Source organism: Emiliania huxleyi (assembly GCF_000372725.1).
Source record: "Emiliania huxleyi CCMP1516 unplaced genomic scaffold EMIHUscaffold_87, whole genome shotgun sequence".
In the NCBI taxonomy this organism is placed as follows: Eukaryota; Haptophyta; order Isochrysidales; family Noelaerhabdaceae; genus Emiliania; species Emiliania huxleyi.
The window spans coordinates 27,908-43,669 of record NW_005195508.1 but is presented as its reverse complement, the minus strand read 5'-3'; the positions used below and the strand labels follow the sequence as shown (position 1 = coordinate 43,669).

Here is a 15,762-nt window from a genome sequence, read left to right as displayed (position 1 = left end):
TAGAATCAGCCCGTCTATGCAAAAGGCAAATCCATATGCAGTCTGCATGCTGCATGCTACAAGAGTGCGGTGTGTGTGTGGAGAAGTTTACCTTACCTTACCTTACCTTACGTCGTACATGCACGCATGCGCTGTTGCGGTGTGCGACGATGAGTTACGGCTTAAAGGTACCCTCACGGCCCCGCGCGGTTCCCGATCGATCAAACACGGTGCCCTAAACCGTTCCCGAAGAGAGAAGCGGCCACCACTCGACCCCGCGCAGATGGGCAAGATCGTCGTCGGCGGCAAGCTCGGACGCGGTGGCGTCGCCGGCGGTGACCAGCGCCTCGAGCGAGGCCCGGCACTCCCCGATGCGGCCGCCGGCCGGAGTGCTCGCGAGGGCCAGCGCGCAGCAGGCGTTGTAGCGCGCCTCGCCGAGCTCGTTGCTGGCGAGCCCCTGCCGGATCCACTCGCTCTCGGGCTGCCGCAGGAGCGCGTCGAACAAGCCGATCGCCTTGCCCAAGCTCGCCGCTGCGTCAGCCTCCCCCCGCTGCCGCTGCAGCCGCGCCGCCGAGAGCCACGCGTCGGCGGCGCCGATGCCGCACCGCAAGTCGCGCGCGCTCACGCGGAGCCCTCGCTCGTACCTGAGGAAAGTGCGACGGCTCGGGGACGGCTCGGGTACGGCTCGCTTTCGCCCAGAGCCCGCGCGCGCACCCGTCAGTAGCGGCTTTGGCGTAGAGTGCGGCCGCGCTCTCTCCTCCGCCGCCGCCGCCTCCGCTCTCGAGGTCTCGCTCTAGCTCGGCGGCTGCGGCGAGGATGTCGCCCGCGAGGCAGCAGGACGAGGGGAGGGGCACCGCGGAGAGGCGGATCGAGTCGGCGGCCTGAGGAGAGGGGGAGGCGGCTGGGGCGGGGGCGGGGAGGCGGCTGGGGAGGGGAGGCGGCTGGGGAGGGGAGGGGTCCGCCTTGCTGGCAGCTCTCGCGAGCAGCTCCTTCGCCGAGCCGGCGAGCGCGGAGGCGTGGCCGTGCGCGAGGGCGAGCGAGGCGGCGTCCCACAGCGCCTGTGGGGGATTGCCATGGACACGTCGGGGACGTGCCCTCGACAAGTGCACATCGACACGTGCCACACGGGGCGTCCCTCGGCGCCTGAGCCCAGTCGCGGAGGACGCTGTCCAGCGCGTCGCCACGCGTCGAGTCGCTCCGCGCACAAACCTCCTCGTGGAGAGAGAGCGAGCGGCCGACGGCGGCCTCGCCAGCGGCACGCGCCGCCGCCGCGGGCGCCGCCTTGCCGCGGGCTGCGGCGCGCGCAGCCGCTTCGAGGAGGAGGCGGCCGTGCCGGAGGCAGGCCTATGGGGCGTGTCACCGGCATGTCGTGCGGACGTGTCACTGGACAGGAGCCCGCCCTGCCGGAGGAGGGGCCGAGGCGAGGCTGGCGAGCAGGTCGACGTCCGGCTCCTATGGAAGGCTCAGACAGGGCTCAGAAGAGGCTCCCGCAGACGGGTGGCGAGGCGGTCCTTGGTCCGGCTCCGGCTCCCAGGCCGCCTCCTCCCAGTCGTCTGGCAGCGACCCCTCCGTCTCAGGCGGAGAGCCGAGCAGCAGCGAGCCCGACCTCTCCCAGAGCTCCAGTGCGCGCCCACTCGCGTCGACCGCCGCCTTGGCCGCAGCCTCCGCCGCCGCCGCGTCCGCAGCGCCCCCGTGCGCGGCGCTCGCTCTCAGTCGCTCGGCCTCGGCCTCCCTCTCCTCCGAGAGGAGGGCGCACACCTGCGCCCGCGTGTCGCAGTAGTGGCTGGCCTCGGCGGCGGCGAGGTCGCCCGCACCGCTCGCCGCAGCAAAGCCAGCCTCGAGCGCCTCGCCGCACCGCTCGAGTGCGCTGATGCGCGCCTCTGGCCCGCTTGGCGCCGGTGCGGCGGGCAGGCTTGCGCCGCGCCGCGCCCAGCCCGCCAGCCTCACCTCGTCAGCGTCGATCTGGAGCAGGCTCCCGGTCGCAGCGGCAAAGAGGAGGCACCTGGCGTGGACGCGGCCCGGTCTCTCCGCCGCGTTTGACACCGGGGACTCAGATCTCGGCATCTCGGCTGATCTCCGTTCACCCTCTCGGCGTGTTGACGAGGCCGGCATGCTCGAGCATCTCCACCGCCTGCGTGAGCATCGCACGAGCCTTTGCGGGCTCCTTGTCCCGCAGCTTGCGCTCCCCGCGCTCCAGCTGAGCCTCCGCCTCCCACAGAACCGCCTCTGGGCCGGCCGGGCCGTCGTCGGAAGGCTTTGGCTGCTCGCGGGCGCCTCTCCGGCCGCCGCGACCCTTGCCTCCCCGCGGAATGCCTCGCGGACCTCCGCCGCGGGGCATCGGAGCGGGCGGCGTGATGTGGGAAATCAAGAATAATTCCACCAGCGAGCCTGTTAAAATCCCTGTGTCTGGCGGCGTGCCGTCCTCCCATCCGCATCCCTCCCTTGGGTTGTACCATGCCCGCCCCGCCCTCCCGCGCCAACGCCGCGCTCCGCACGCCACCGCCTGCTGACACGTGACAGCGCGCCGGGTGGTGAAGTCCCAAAGAACGTCCTCAAGGCGGCTGCGGACGGCCGCGTGGGAACGGTGCGATCGTGGCTGAATGACGGCGAGAACCCGAGAAGGCCGACACTCTCTTTGCTGATGACTGCGTGGACGGCGGCCGTCCGGTTCCAAGCACCCTGCTGATGCTGCCGCTGCTGAGGGGGGAGGGGGTGGGGCATGACCTTCAGGGTTGCGTTGTTCACAGACGCCGCTCCGCCTCCGCCTCCGCCTCCGCGGCCTGCCGCTCCGCCGCCAGCCGCTTCGCCTCCGCCTCCGCTGCCAGCTGCTCCACGGCCAGCCGCTTCGCCTCCGCCGCCAGCCGCTCCGCCGCCAGCCGCTTCGCCTCTGTTTCCAGCCGCTCGGCGTGAGGAGGAAGAGGCCGCGCGTCGAGTCGACGGCATGCCCAAGGTGGTCGTCCAGCCGCTGCGACGGCTCGTGCTGCCCCTTGGTCGGGGAGACGGCCAAGCCGAGCCGGCCAAAGAGGGCTCGCACACGCATGCTCTCGGCGCGAGCCGCCTCCAGCATCGCGCCGTACTCCGGGTGGTCCGCCCGCACGCCCCGTACGAAGAAAGCGAAGTCGTCGAGCCACGGGAGCGTCGCACGCCGCGGTGCACGCCCGAGTGGCGCCGCCGCTGCCCGTAGCGCGGCCTGGCCGCCGCATCCGGGTTGCGCAGATAGCGCACCACGTCGCGCAGCACCTGGGTGAAGACCCACGGAGAGAGAGTCCAGCCGAAGTTGAGCGCGGGGGTGGAGAAGTACTCCACGCCGGCCTCCGTCTCGACTGCGAAGGTGAAGTAGTCGACGTCCGACTCGTGCACGCCGATGTGGTGGTAGGCGTCGGTCAGGTCGAGCGAGAGCATGAAGTCGTGCCGCCTCGCGAGCCGCCGTAGCGTCGCCAGCGACTCGAACTTGCAGCTGCGCTTCTCCACGTGCTCGTTCACCCACCGCAAGTCGATCACGAGGCGCGGCTTGCCCTTGTGCCACACCACGAAGGCTTGAAAGACGTAGTCGCAACGAGTCGCCCGACGCCACGCGCCTGTGCCGAGGCAGCGGCCGCGTTCCTGCGTCAGCCACGCTCGCTCGTCCGGCGAGAAGCTGCCCACGCCGTGGTGGAACGGGAGAGGTGGTCCCCTCTCGTTCCACGGCACGCGCACGCCCTCGCCGAGCTAGCGCAGCGTCTGCCGGCTCGCGCCGATGTCCCGCCAGGCGGAGAGCCTCGAGCGGACCCGATCGCGGTATGTCTTGAGACCTGGTGGAACCCCCGAGCCGGTCAGCTCTCGGGGGCCTGGCGAAGAGGAGGTCGCGTCCACGCCCTGGCTGCCAGCCAGAGGCGCCGCGGGCCTCCTAGCCGCGCTCGCCGCCGCGAGCGCTGCCACCTCCGCCGCGGCCGCCGCCCCGGCCGCCGCCGCCGCGTCCGGAGACCCCGCCATCGCGCTGGCCACGGGCGTCGCCATCGCGCTGGCCACCGCCGCGCTGGCCGCTCCCGCCGCCGTCGCCGCTGCGGCGGTCGCCGCCGCCGCCGTTGCCGCCGCCGCCGCCGCTGCCGCCGCTGTCGCCGCCGCCCCGCCGGCTGCTGCCGCTACTGTCGCGCCCACCTCCGCCACCGTCACCGCCGCCGCCGCCGCCCAGGCGGCCGAGAGCCGCTTGGACGCGCCGGGGGGCTTGGGCTTGAGCCGGGCAATGTCGGCGGAGGCGACCGCCGAGGCGGGTGTGGCGGCGGGACACGCGGGACTCGTGGAGCCGCTGTCCGAGCAGGGAGCGGGCGCCGCTCTGCGACCGCTCATTGCCGTAGAGCGGGTCGAACTCGGCCGCCTCGAGGGCGCCCTTCCCGACGGACTCGAGCTCGTCGAGGCGCTCCTGGCCGAAGGCGAGTATGGACCCGGCTTGCAGGCGCGCCGCTCGCACCTGCTCGTGCACGAGCCGCAGCGCCCTGCGGGCATCTCCGGGATCATCTCGCTCGTCGCCAATCGCGGCCTCGAGCCGCTCGAGGTGCGTGTGCAGGTCGTACATGTACATGTACGAGAGGGAGGGAAGGAGGGTGCACACCTCCTGTTGGTTCGCGGCCCCGAGCTTGCGGTGCAGCTCTGCGTGCACGGTGTCGCCGCTGGTGCGTAGTGCGAGGTCCGCAGCTGCAGTCCGCGCTTCCGCTCGAAGGGGTTGTCGCTGTCGTAGTCGCAGGCAAGCTTGTGGCCGCCGAACAGCTCGCCGACAGCATCGTCGCGACCGACGCCGCCGCCGAGGCGGGGGGGGCCGCGGTGACCACCGCCGCCCACGTCGTCCTCCGACGAGTCGGCGTCGGAGTCTGGGGGGGTGGGAGGGTCGGGGCGCACCCGCTCGCGGTCCTTGGCCGCCTTGCCGCCCGCTCCGCCGCCGTCGCCGCCGCCCCCGCCGCCTCCCGGTGGGGGGTCTTCCCCGTTGGGGTGCGACGGGCTGGGCGGCTTGAGCCTCGAGCCGCTCGAGCCGCTTGCGAAGCACTCGCAGCTCCTCGGCCGAGTCCACGGGAGCGGGAGGCGCGGCTGGGGCCCCGTCGGTGCCCCCGCCAGCCCCCGAGGGGGGGGGCTCCGGCCCAGAGCCAATTTTTGCCTCTGCGGGCCGTACGTCTTGGTCAGCGTCGGAAGCGCGCTTTGGCGCGGATTTGCCCATATCGTTGGGCGCACGGAGGGAAGGAGAGGTGGGCTCCTGCCCGAGAAGGTCGCGGGACCTGCGCAGAGCTCGCTCTGCGTGATGGCGCTCGAGCTTGGGCGTGCACGCAAGGGGTCACGCGCAAGCAAGAGTGTGTGAGTGAGTATTCTTGATACGAAACCACGGCGACACACACCAGTCGACTCGCATCGGTTGCCTCCATGAACGCCGGAGCTATTCTCGCGTCCACACCACACCTGGCTCCAACATGGACACGCCCATAGCTGGGGACACTACTAGGTCACGCATGGCATCACACACACACACACACACACACACACACACACACACACACACACACACACACACACACACACACACACACACACGCGCGCGCGCGCGCGCGCCAGATCTTTTTTTTTACTCCGTACTCACCCAGAACGCTATCTCACTGATCGGCGTATGTACATGTGGGCGCTCCTCGAGGTGCTGCTAGCGGCGACCGCCGTGGACTCGGTGCCCGTGGCTTCACCAGCTGGGCATCTCGGCAGCGGCGCCGTCGGCAGCGTGACTTCACCAGCTGAGCATCTCGGCAGCGGCGCCGTCGGCATCGTTTTCCGCACACCACTTCAATCGGATGCGGCCACAAACACCACTTCAACCAGATGCGGCGTGGCAATCGGCCAAGATGCTCGCGGCAGCATACGTCTTGCCGGGCGCCGGGACTTCTCGATGAGCAACTTTCCAGCGGAAACGCTAGCGCAGATTGAACACTACATGTCGCGTGTCGTTGGCGGTGCCTGTGAGAAGAACGAGACAAAAGCCACTGGAAAAGCCACTGTCTGTCGGCAGAACGAGACAAAAGCCATTGGAAAAGCCACTGACATCTTCGGAGGTGGCGGGCTGAAACACGATCTAGGCCCCCCATGGAACCTTGCTGGCTGGAGCGGAAAATCGTGGGGCATCTCGATCGTAGCGGCCATGCAGCTGATTGCCGAGGCGCGCCTCCAGCCGTTGCAGATCCCGCTTTCCGAAGTGTGCCAAAAGGGCATGGCGAATCGTGATCACATGTGGCGATTCACCGCCGCGCCGGAGAGCGGCCAGGTCAACCTGCGGGTCGATGCGACGCAGATTGAGACGACGTGTGGCGTCAAGCTCACCGAAAGCCGATGCGGCCACCTGTGCCTCGACGCGCCCGTCATCGTGGTGAAGACGACTCAGAACCCGTGCCAAGCCCGCTACCGCGTTATCGACGGCGCCCACCGGCTGTGTGTGCTGGTGGCGACAATGCTCGCTGGCGCGGGGACGAACACGGATCGCAGCGGCCGCCAGGTGCACCTCGGCAGTGTCGGCTACGCCGTCCCGACAGTGCCCGCCTTTGTCCTCAGCGAAGCGGATGTCATGGAGGGCAATTATAACCTCCTGCGCTGGGACGTCTGCCACAAAGATGCTCCTTCCGATGCTGCACAGCATCACGACAAAAAGCTCGACCAGGAGTACCGGCGCGAGCATGCAGATGTACCAAGCATCCACGAGGTGTACCCGGCGCATCCGAAACTAGGATGGTCCCAGGACGAGCGGCTGTGCCGCGCAATAAAGAAGGTGAGGGACGAGCAGGGCGATCTGAGCAACATCAAAAGGCAAATGGATGTGATTAAAGCCCTCGAGGAGGAGAAGGTGAAGCTCTGCAAGGAGGAGGAGAGGCTCAGCCACGAAACTGAGAAGCTCAGCCAGAGGGTGAACGCGACGGAGACCCGGGGGGAGAAGACGATGGACCTAGGCGTGGGGGCCGCGGGGGGTAGCCGGTTGAGGCAAGGGGAGCAACACGATCTGAGCATGATCAAGCAGCTCGGCGAGAGGCTTAGCAAGATTACCCAGAAGCAGAGGGGGCTCCTGCATCAGATGCTCGAGAAGCTCAGCAAGAAGCAAGCTCCGTGAAAATAAGAAGCTCGGCCAGAGGGCGAAGGGGTCATGAATAAGATGACGATGGAGAAAGGGGGCGGCGAAGGGCTCAGAGCTCGGCCGCTGCCTATAGTGCCTAGCCAACGGTTGCGTTGAGGGTGTCCTCTCTTAATGTGAGTCACTCGACTGCGCCGAGGGGGGTTGGGGGGGGACGTCCGAACCACAGCGATCAGCGTGTCCCGGTCCATATCTCGTGGTGTTTCTTCTTTTAAATAAAACTTTATCGACCATGTTAGAGCAGGCTGACGGCGGGCCCTTTTGGGCTCGCGCTCGGGCGGGGCATCGCCATCGGAGCGCGGAGAAGACTGCCGCGACGAAAAGAAGGGGGAGAGTAGGGGTGAGCTGAGAGAGAGAGAGAGATTTTTGAATTCTTCTTCTTGTAATAAATTGTAATAAATAAATTAAAGGACACTCTCACCCAGAGTTTGGCCCGTCGGGCGCGCGAATTCTTTATCTTCGTCGCAGCCACTCTGATAATGCGAGTGGGAGTGCTGTGGCGCCTCCCCTGCCTTCTCGCCCTGCTCCTATCGCTCCCACAAGCTGGCTGCCTCACCCTCTGCGGCCGGCGCAGCCTTGCTCCGCTTGCGCTCGTCGCTGCAGCCGCGCCGGCGTCCTGCCTCGCTGCCGAGCCTGTGCCTGCTCCGGCTTGCGACGACGCCTGCATGGCAGCACGAGTAGCGCGGAAGCGCGAGCTTCTCGCCAACCAGGACCGCAAAGCGAAGGCTGGGACGGCTGCGATTTTTGGCGCTGACTGGCAAAAGGGAGTCCGCGAGGAGAAGGCGGCGAGAAAGCCAGATGCTGCCTCGGCGGGTTTCTCGAGTCCGTTTTTGCTCCCAGGCGATGTCGGAGGAGTGAACCTTCAACGCAAGTAGCTCACGGTGGGTCGCTGCTGTGCTAAGGAGTTCGGAATATGGTCTGTCGCTCCGCTGGTGAAAGAGGTAGATGAGATCGAGATCTCGTAGCCACACGTCGACTTGTAGAGCGTATGTGCGATGACGCCAGGGCACGCGCGCGCCCACACCCACCGTGCACCGACACACACCCCTCACCGGCACACACACACGAAACCCCTTGGAGACACACGCGGCGTGTGCGCGGCGTGAGAGGACACGTGGGTTACTATAGGGGCCCGAGGAGGGCGACACGGTAGGACCTAGGACGTACACACGTACTGGGTTGAGAGTGTTGCGCTGTCTGACGCGTGCTTACCATTACTTCGACCCGCCCTCCTTGTCCCAAAACGCGGCTCACCGCGCCGGCGGCCCGGCCCTCCTCAGCACCGCGGCGGCCGCCAGAACGGCGGCGGCGGCGGCGGCTGCGGCGACAGCTGCGGTGGCCTGCCAGCCCCACGTCTCGGAGGCCGAGCTGCGGTCGCTCTCGTTCGACCCGACGGAGCGCTTCGAGGCGCTCGTCTTCTCCGGGTAGGTGAAGAGGGTGCCAGAGTTGGACCAGCGCAGCGGGGGCGGCCTCCCTCGCCGCGCGCCGGCGGGGGTGGCGGGGCAGCGGCGCGAGCCTCCCGGAGTGGCGAGGAGGGCCTGAGGAGGCGCGAGGGCGCCTCTCCTGAGGGGCTCTACTGAGGGGCGGAGAGAGCGGCGCTCCAGCGAGGCGTGGCGCACCGCGAGGTGGGGCCCGCGCGGTGCAACCTCCTGCGGCACCTCCTTGTGCGCCTGGGGGGCGGAGGAGGGGGGGGGAGTGAGGTTGGTTTCACTCCTCACCGAGATCCAGCCCCTCCCTCGTCGCCTGGACGATGAAGCCCGAGCCGCTCCGCTGCGCAAGCCCGCCCGGCTGCTCGTCAGCGAAGGTCGCCTGCGGGCCGTGGCGGGGGCGCGTCGGGGACGCGTCGGGGACGCGTCTTGCAGCAGGCTGGCTCGTCGGGCGGAGGGCGCCAGCGCGTCGAGGGCGCTGGAGTGCCACTCCGCGGCTGCGGCGGTGGAGGAGTAGCCGCAGACGAAGAGGAGGCGGTCGCCGCACTCGAGGGCGAGGGTGCCGTCGAGCCTTTGAGAACTCATTGCATGCGAGTGAGTTGGTTGTCCCCCTCAACTCGAGAGGGGCGAAGGTGGCGTCGAGCCCGTCGATTTCGTCGAGCGCGAGCTTGAGCGCGCCGCCTGCGCGCGCGCGGGGGGGGGGGGGGGGGGAGCGCGTCGTGGACGTGTCTTGCAGGCCGTGGGGGCGGTTCGAGGCGCGCCGGCGGCGGTGCGCGAGAGCGCTCCCCCGTCGAGGCGGAGCTGCTTCGCCGCCTGCAGGAAGGTTCCGAGGAGGCTCCACGGCAAGGTCCTGCCTTCCGTCGAGGAGGCGCTGCTTCGCTCCTCGTTGAACCAGACGAAGCGGAGCTCCATCGCCGCGCCCGCCGCGCTGCTCTTGACTGGGTCCTCGCCGTAGAGCCACCGCGCAGGGCCCGTGCCGAGCACCACCGGAGGCGTGACCTAGGGTTAGGGTTGGGGTTAGGGTTAGGGTTAGGGTTAGCCCGTGCCGAGCACCGCTGGAGGCGTGACCATGTGCTGGCCGACGCTCTCAAACAGGTTTTGCGGGCCGTCGCCGTCCTGGAACTCCCTGAACTGCTGGTGGCTCGGCCACACCGCGATGAAGGCGATCGTGTCGGGCGACGCGGCCGGGAAGAGCAGGAACTCACAAAAGTCGACGTCGCTCTGCGTTTTCGAGTACAGCCCGTCCGACCGCCGCACGAAGCCCTCCTTGTACACCTTTAAAAAGTCCCGCCGGAAGGCGGACTCGCCGCCCTGCTTGATGCGGAAGGTGCACACGCGGTAGATGTTGGCGCCGTGCTGCGGCATGAAGAGCGACTCGTCCGTCTCGTTCAGCTGCCGCAGGTGCTGGTTGCGGTCGCGGTACAGCTGCCGCAGGCAAAAGGCGCACTGAAGCACGCCGCGCTCCTGCTCGAGCGCGCACGACGCGCAGAACGCGTCGCCGCCGTCGGTGGACAGACTCGTGCGCGCAGAGGAGCCAACCGAGCGGCGGCTGCCCCTGCGGCTCACAAACGGCGCGCCCGGCAACAGCTCCTTGGAGTTTGGAAGCACGGGCGCGCGGGCGTCGAGGACGGGGCGGTTGTACTTCCGCCGCGGCGCCGGTTCCGAGGAGGCGCCGGGCGGGAGCTCGAACACGGACAAATCCCTCGCCTGCAAACGCGAGCTGCGGTCCGATGTGGACCACATCGGCAAGGGATCCGGCACTGTCGGGCACGGACAGCCAGGCTCGCCACGCCCCCCCCCCCCGGGGGGGGGGGGGGGGCAGTACACTGTGGGATCCTGTACATCTCGATTGCCGACGCCGCCACCATCTCCAGGCTCTCCACAACCTGCGCGGCAGTGCCCGCGCCGGTCTGGGTCTTCCGCTGCTCGCGCCGCTGCACCATCTGCCAATCTTTGCCCCCGCGACCCAGGCGCGAAAACGAATCTGCGAGGCGTGGCCGCTCATGCGGCCCGATGGGGAGGAGCGGGGCGAGCCCCCTCCAACCCACCCGCGCTAGGTCCTGGGTGACGTAGGGGAAACCCGGCGAGCCTCGGGAACTAGCCGGGGCAGTCGGAGAAGTGGCAACTCCGTGCACTGACGGTCGGCCGTCAGAAAACACGCCTCCGTGGCTCGGGTTACACCAATCCTCGCTACCCAACGCGGCCAAAGGATATCCACCTCGAGAACCTCGAGAACCCCCGCGTGGAGAATCGAAGATGCTCGCGACCATGGTGGAGGAGGCCGTCACCGGCGCTCCCGCGACCTCGTTCGCCCTGAGAGCCGCCTCGTCGAAGGCTCCCCGCTCCTTCGCGGCCTGTTGCGCCCGCACCACGTCCATCGCGTTCGCCGTCTGCGAGTTGAGCTTCGCCACCTTCGCCTTCCTCTCCCGCTCCGCCGCCGCCTCCCGGTCCTCGCGGCGGTCCGCCAACGGGTTGTCGCCGGCGTCGGCAGCCACGATCATGGCCGTGACGGCCTCGCCCGCCATATGTCGATTCTCGGCCTGTCGATCGCGCGTCCCAAAAGTCGCCAAAAGTGGCGGCGAGTCGCAATTACCCGCCCGCCGTCCCGGCGGTCCCGCAGCTCGCGCACATCTCCCTCTTAACCCACCTTTAACATCTCTATAAGGGATCCCTACTGAGTACCCGGTAGGAATCCTAGTGAACGCCCAGGGAACCGATTATGCGTGTGTGTGTGTGTGAGTGTGCTCACTCACGGAACCGATATGCCTTACAGTATTAAATTTAATACTCGAGCCACTTGCGAAGCACTCGTAGCTCCTCGGCCGAGTCCACAGGAGCGGGAGGCGCGGCCCAGCGCACTAGCTTGGTCGGCATCTCGGACGAGGACACGGAGTCGGAGGACGAGGGCGGCGACGAGTCGCACAGGCTCCCGGCGCAGCTCGTAGACACCGCAGAGCCGAGCGACTCGCGGCGGCGTCCCGAAGCTTCTTGGCGGCTCAGGTCTACCTCGAGGAGTCAGGTGGTGCGGGGCGCGGCTGGGCCAGCCATGCCTCGGCAGCAGAGCTCAGTGCAGTTCGACCTCTCCGACCGGCACGGCGGCGATGCGGGCGCAGCGGCAGCCGACGGCGTGCTGGGGGTGGCGCGGTGCGCCATGGCGGCGGCGCGGGCGAACGCGGCGAGGTCCGACGGCGAGGCGGACGCGGAGCCGCCGGCACCGACGACGCCGTCCCCCAAGCCGCTGGTCTCCGCGCAGGGGAGCTCGTCGAGCTCTTGGGGCAAGGTGCGGCTCTCGATGGACACACGGTCCGACCTGTTCAAGACGCAGGGCTCGAGCTCGGGCTCGATCAACTCCAACAACAGCCGCAAGTCCAAGGCGTCGGGCTCGTCACGCTACAGGTCGCGGCTCTCGCGCGCCGCCGCACCGAGGCAGCCTCGGCGAAAGGTGTCGCCAGCGCTCGCGGAGGTGACGACGATGCGTGCGGTCCGCTTTTCCGGCTACAAGCCCACCGCGCCGGCCGAGCAGCGCGCGCGCCAGCCGATAGTGGTCTCCTCCTACAGAGAGACCGCCACCCTCGAGATGGAGCGCGAGCAGCAGCCCGCGTGGATCGCGCACAACGAGGTGCACCTCTCGCGCGTCTACCCAAAGGGAGGGCGCGTCGACTCCAGCAACATCTCCGACCTGCACGCGTGCCGCCTGTGGGGCGCCGGCGTCCAGATGGTGGCGCTCAATGTGCAGACGTGGGACGGCGCGATGATGGTCGACGAGGCGCTCTTCCAGCTCAACGGCGGCTGTGGGTACGTCCTCAAGCCGCAGCTGCCGCCGCGCGGCGAGGTGCTCGGCTCGGGGGTGCTGCTGTCGATCCGAATCATGTGCGCGTCCAACTTGCCCAAGACGCGCGACGAGCGACTCGTCCCGCGGCCGTGGGACGAGTGGCACCCGCAGGGCGCCTTTGCGCCGCAGCAGCTGCACCCGGGCGGCATCGTCTCGCCCGCGTGCGAGGTGGAGCTCATCGGCGGGATGGTGGGGAGCGAGGACGCCGAGCTTCTCGAGGAGCGCTGGTCGCGAACGACGTCGACGGTGGCCAGCAACGGGCTCAACCCGTCGTGGGCGGGCGAGGAGTTCCGCTGCGCGTGCTACACGCCCGACCAGACCTTCCTCAAGCTCTCCGTCATCAACTGCCGCACGCAGGTGATGCGGCAGGGCTCGAGGCAGCTCCTGGCGTACGAGGCGGCGCTCGTGGGCGCGCTCCGGCCTGGCTACCGCGCGGTGCCGCTCCGGAACCCCAGCGGCGGCGCGCCGATCGAGTCGTGCTCCCTGCTCGTGCACATCGAGATGACGCCGCTCCCGCCAAAGCGGCCGGCCGCCTTGCCGACCCACGGGAGCGCCGAGTCGCTGGCGAGGGAGGGGGCGGGAGGGTCGAGCAGGCCGGCCTCGCGCAGGCTCTCGCTCATGGCGAGGTCCAAGTCGCGGCGGTCGCTCGTGGGCGGCTCCTCGAGCGACCCCGGCGGCGCCGGGGGCGCCGAGCGTACCAGCTCTTGGGCGCCGCCCTCCCTGGCGGCGTGGGGCGCCTCCTGCGCCTCGCTCGTGAACCTGTGACACCCGCTGCGAGGTCGGGCCCGCAACACCGCTCCCTCCGCATTACGTGAACGCCCCCCCCCCCCCCCCCGTCCCGCGGCATGGTGTGGAACCCAAGCGCGCAACGGCGGTGGCGGTCTGTGATGCCTCGATATAGTTATTCGGACACCGCTCGTCGTCGGAGAGGTGGAGCAAAGGTGGCGCGGTTTTCGGCGGCTCCGTCTCAAGTTGTTGGTGCGCTCGCCTTCGAATGTCGCCTCTATTTCCCACAGGACTCGACACAGGACCCGAAAGAAATAGCCTTGCGAAAAGAGGGGCGCGCGCACCGCGAGGCAAGTACAACAGCGCACGTGCTGCCAGCGCCTCCAGTTACTGGGTCGTCCTCCTCCTCGGAAAGAAAAGAAAGAAGAAAGACAACCCACGGGAGGGATGGGAGGACGGCACGCCGCCACCACACAGGGATTTTAAGGAGAGGAGTGTGGTGCTAGCCGTCGCCCACCCTTGGGCGTCTGTGCCTCTTCCCCTGTCTACTCTCTTCGCAGTCTCTCGCCGATTCTCGCTGCAACCTTCATGCCACCTCGCGGTCGTCCCACTCTCGTCGTTCTCTCTCCTGTCGCTTCATCCTCTGTCTCGTCGCTCTCCTGTGCCTCGGTGCTCGCGAGCGTGCGTGTTCCAAGGAGCACTTGCTTGAGCACTTGGAGCGCTGTGCGGGGCACTTGGAGCACTTGGAGTGCAGTCATTAACCTCACATCCAGGGCCGGGGAGCTAAGAAGCGCACCCAGCGAGCCGGATGATCGGTATCGGGCTACGGGCAAGAGAGCCCTGGCCCCTAGGCGGCTCCCCGCTTTTGTTTTCGAAGGCGCGCAAGCAGCAGTTGGGGAGCAACGGCGCGACAGGCAGCGGACAGCGCCCTCGCGCGAGCAGCAGTTGCAATGGACTCGGACATCGAGGACGACGAGGACTTTGCGCCACGCCGGGCGGCCACCCTGCCCGCGGAAGCCCCTCCCGCAGCGGCTGAGACGGTGCAAAGCGCCGGCGCCGCCGACCCATCCGGCAGCAATGCGTTCCAAATACTGATGGCGCCGCCGCAGCGTGGCCGCGCTGCCGCTAGCCTCGACAGCGTCGAGGGCGAGAGCGTGCCGCCGGCTGAGGCGTCTGGGAGCGCGCCTCAACCCGCCGACGCAAAGCGCAGCCGGCGCAAGCGGGCCTCGCCCGAGTCGCAAGCGGCGGGCGGCGCCGGTGCGGCTGTGGGCGCGGGCGATGCCCCCGACGGCGGCGGCGAGGAGGCTGAGAGCAGCTCCGGCGCGGCGGATGCGACGGTGGCGCCAAGGGCTGGCCGACCGACCAGGGCGTCGACCAGGGCGTCGGCCGGGCGGGGCGCGGGCGACTTCTTCCTCACAAAGGCGCAGCGACGCGAAAAGGCGGAGCGCGAGAAGGCTGAGGCGGAGGCGGCGGATCGTCTCGCAAAGGCCGAGGCGGAGGAGGCGGCCAAGCGCAAGGCGGCGGCGGCGGCGGCGGCGGCGGCCAAAGCTGCCGCCGAGGCGGAGGCTCGGCGCGCGGCAGAGCGGGCGGCGGCGCATGAGCGGTGGCTCGCCGAGCAGAAGCGCGCGCGCCAGGACCTCGCCAAGGTCAACGAGGGGCGCTCGGTGGCCTCCATCTTTTGCGCCCCGTCGGAGCGGCGCACGCCGCAGGCCGAAGACGAGGCCGCAAACGACCTGGCGGCGCAGCGCCCTCTCGACGTCGATGACGTCGCCGTCCACCTTGCGCCGGCGCGGCAGGGGAGCTGCAAGGGCGCTGCGCCGGGCTCTGCCCCAGCCGCCGCGCAGCCGCTCCCTCCCTCGTATGAGGATTGGCCGTGGGGCGCCGCCCCCGCCGCCTCGGACGCCGCCGCCGCCCCCGGCTCCGACCCCGTGGCATCGGGCGCTGCTCCGCTGTCGCGGCGTGCGGGTGTGGCGCGGCACGCTCCGCAGCCTCCGCCCGCCCACCCTTCGCCCCACGCGACGCTTTGCTTGTCAGAGCCAGACGCGGGCCTGGCGGCCGCGTCCCTCCGCCGGGCCGCAGCTGGCGCTGTGGACGGGGTCGCCGCAGCTGTGGAGGGGGTAGCCGGCGGCGGTGCGCTTGAGGCGGAGAGCGCGGCGGGGGCTGGGGCGGAGGCCACGGCGCCGTGGGACGGCTTGCTGAAGCGCAAGGCGGACGGGGCGCAAGCCGACGGCGACGCGAGCCTCTGGTGCGAGGCGTTCCGGCCGACTAAGTCGTCTGAGGTCTGCGGCAACTCGGGCGCGGTCGCGCAGCTGCGCACGTGGCTGCGCAAGTGGGTCGACTCGGCGGACGGGCGTGGCGCGCCGCAGCGGGCGGCTCGCGCCGCAGCGTGCCGCCGCCGCCGCCGGCCAAAGGACGACTCGGATTCGGACTGGTGCGCTGCGCGGAGGACGGCGCGACCCCGATTCCACTCCAACCCCCCTCCCTCTCTCCTCGCTTCCAGGTGCAGCGACGCCGAGGGCGAGAGTGAGGGCGAGAGCCACGGCGAGGCGAGCCTGATGGTGCTCGAGGGGCCGAGCGGCGCCGGAAAGAGCGCCGCCGTGTATGCGTGCGCTGCGGAGCTCGGCATGCAGGTGAATCGCTGCCCCCGGAAGCGAGGAGAGAGGGAGGGGCGTTGG

At 69.4% G+C, this 15,762-nt stretch overlaps 3 protein-coding genes across 3 annotated transcripts in view; all 3 read left to right on the top strand.

Moving 5' to 3' along the window:
- Positions 1-7,581: 7,581 nt before the first annotated feature.
- On the top strand, positions 7,582-7,977 carry EMIHUDRAFT_219578 (hypothetical protein; the record flags this gene model as incomplete). Its single annotated transcript, XM_005758267.1, has 1 exon — positions 7,582-7,977. The coding sequence occupies one exon, from the start codon at positions 7,582-7,584 to the stop codon at positions 7,975-7,977; it is 396 nt and encodes a 131-aa protein (XP_005758324.1).
- A 3,844-nt stretch (positions 7,978-11,821) lies between these two features.
- On the top strand, positions 11,822-13,405 carry EMIHUDRAFT_219576 (hypothetical protein; the record flags this gene model as incomplete). Its single annotated transcript, XM_005758266.1, has 2 exons — positions 11,822-13,002; positions 13,390-13,405. The coding sequence occupies 2 exons, from the start codon at positions 11,822-11,824 to the stop codon at positions 13,403-13,405; spliced, it is 1,197 nt and encodes a 398-aa protein (XP_005758323.1).
- Positions 13,406-14,037: 632 nt separating this feature from the next.
- Positions 14,038-15,762, top strand: part of EMIHUDRAFT_107041 (hypothetical protein) — a gene marked incomplete at both ends in the record, with an annotated part of 8,721 nt that continues 6,996 nt past the window's right edge. The window contains 2 exons of the mRNA XM_005758265.1: positions 14,038-15,518; positions 15,588-15,717. Coding sequence (XP_005758322.1) covers positions 14,038-15,518; positions 15,588-15,717 — 1,611 coding nt within the window. The remainder of the gene's footprint in view (positions 15,519-15,587; positions 15,718-15,762) is intronic.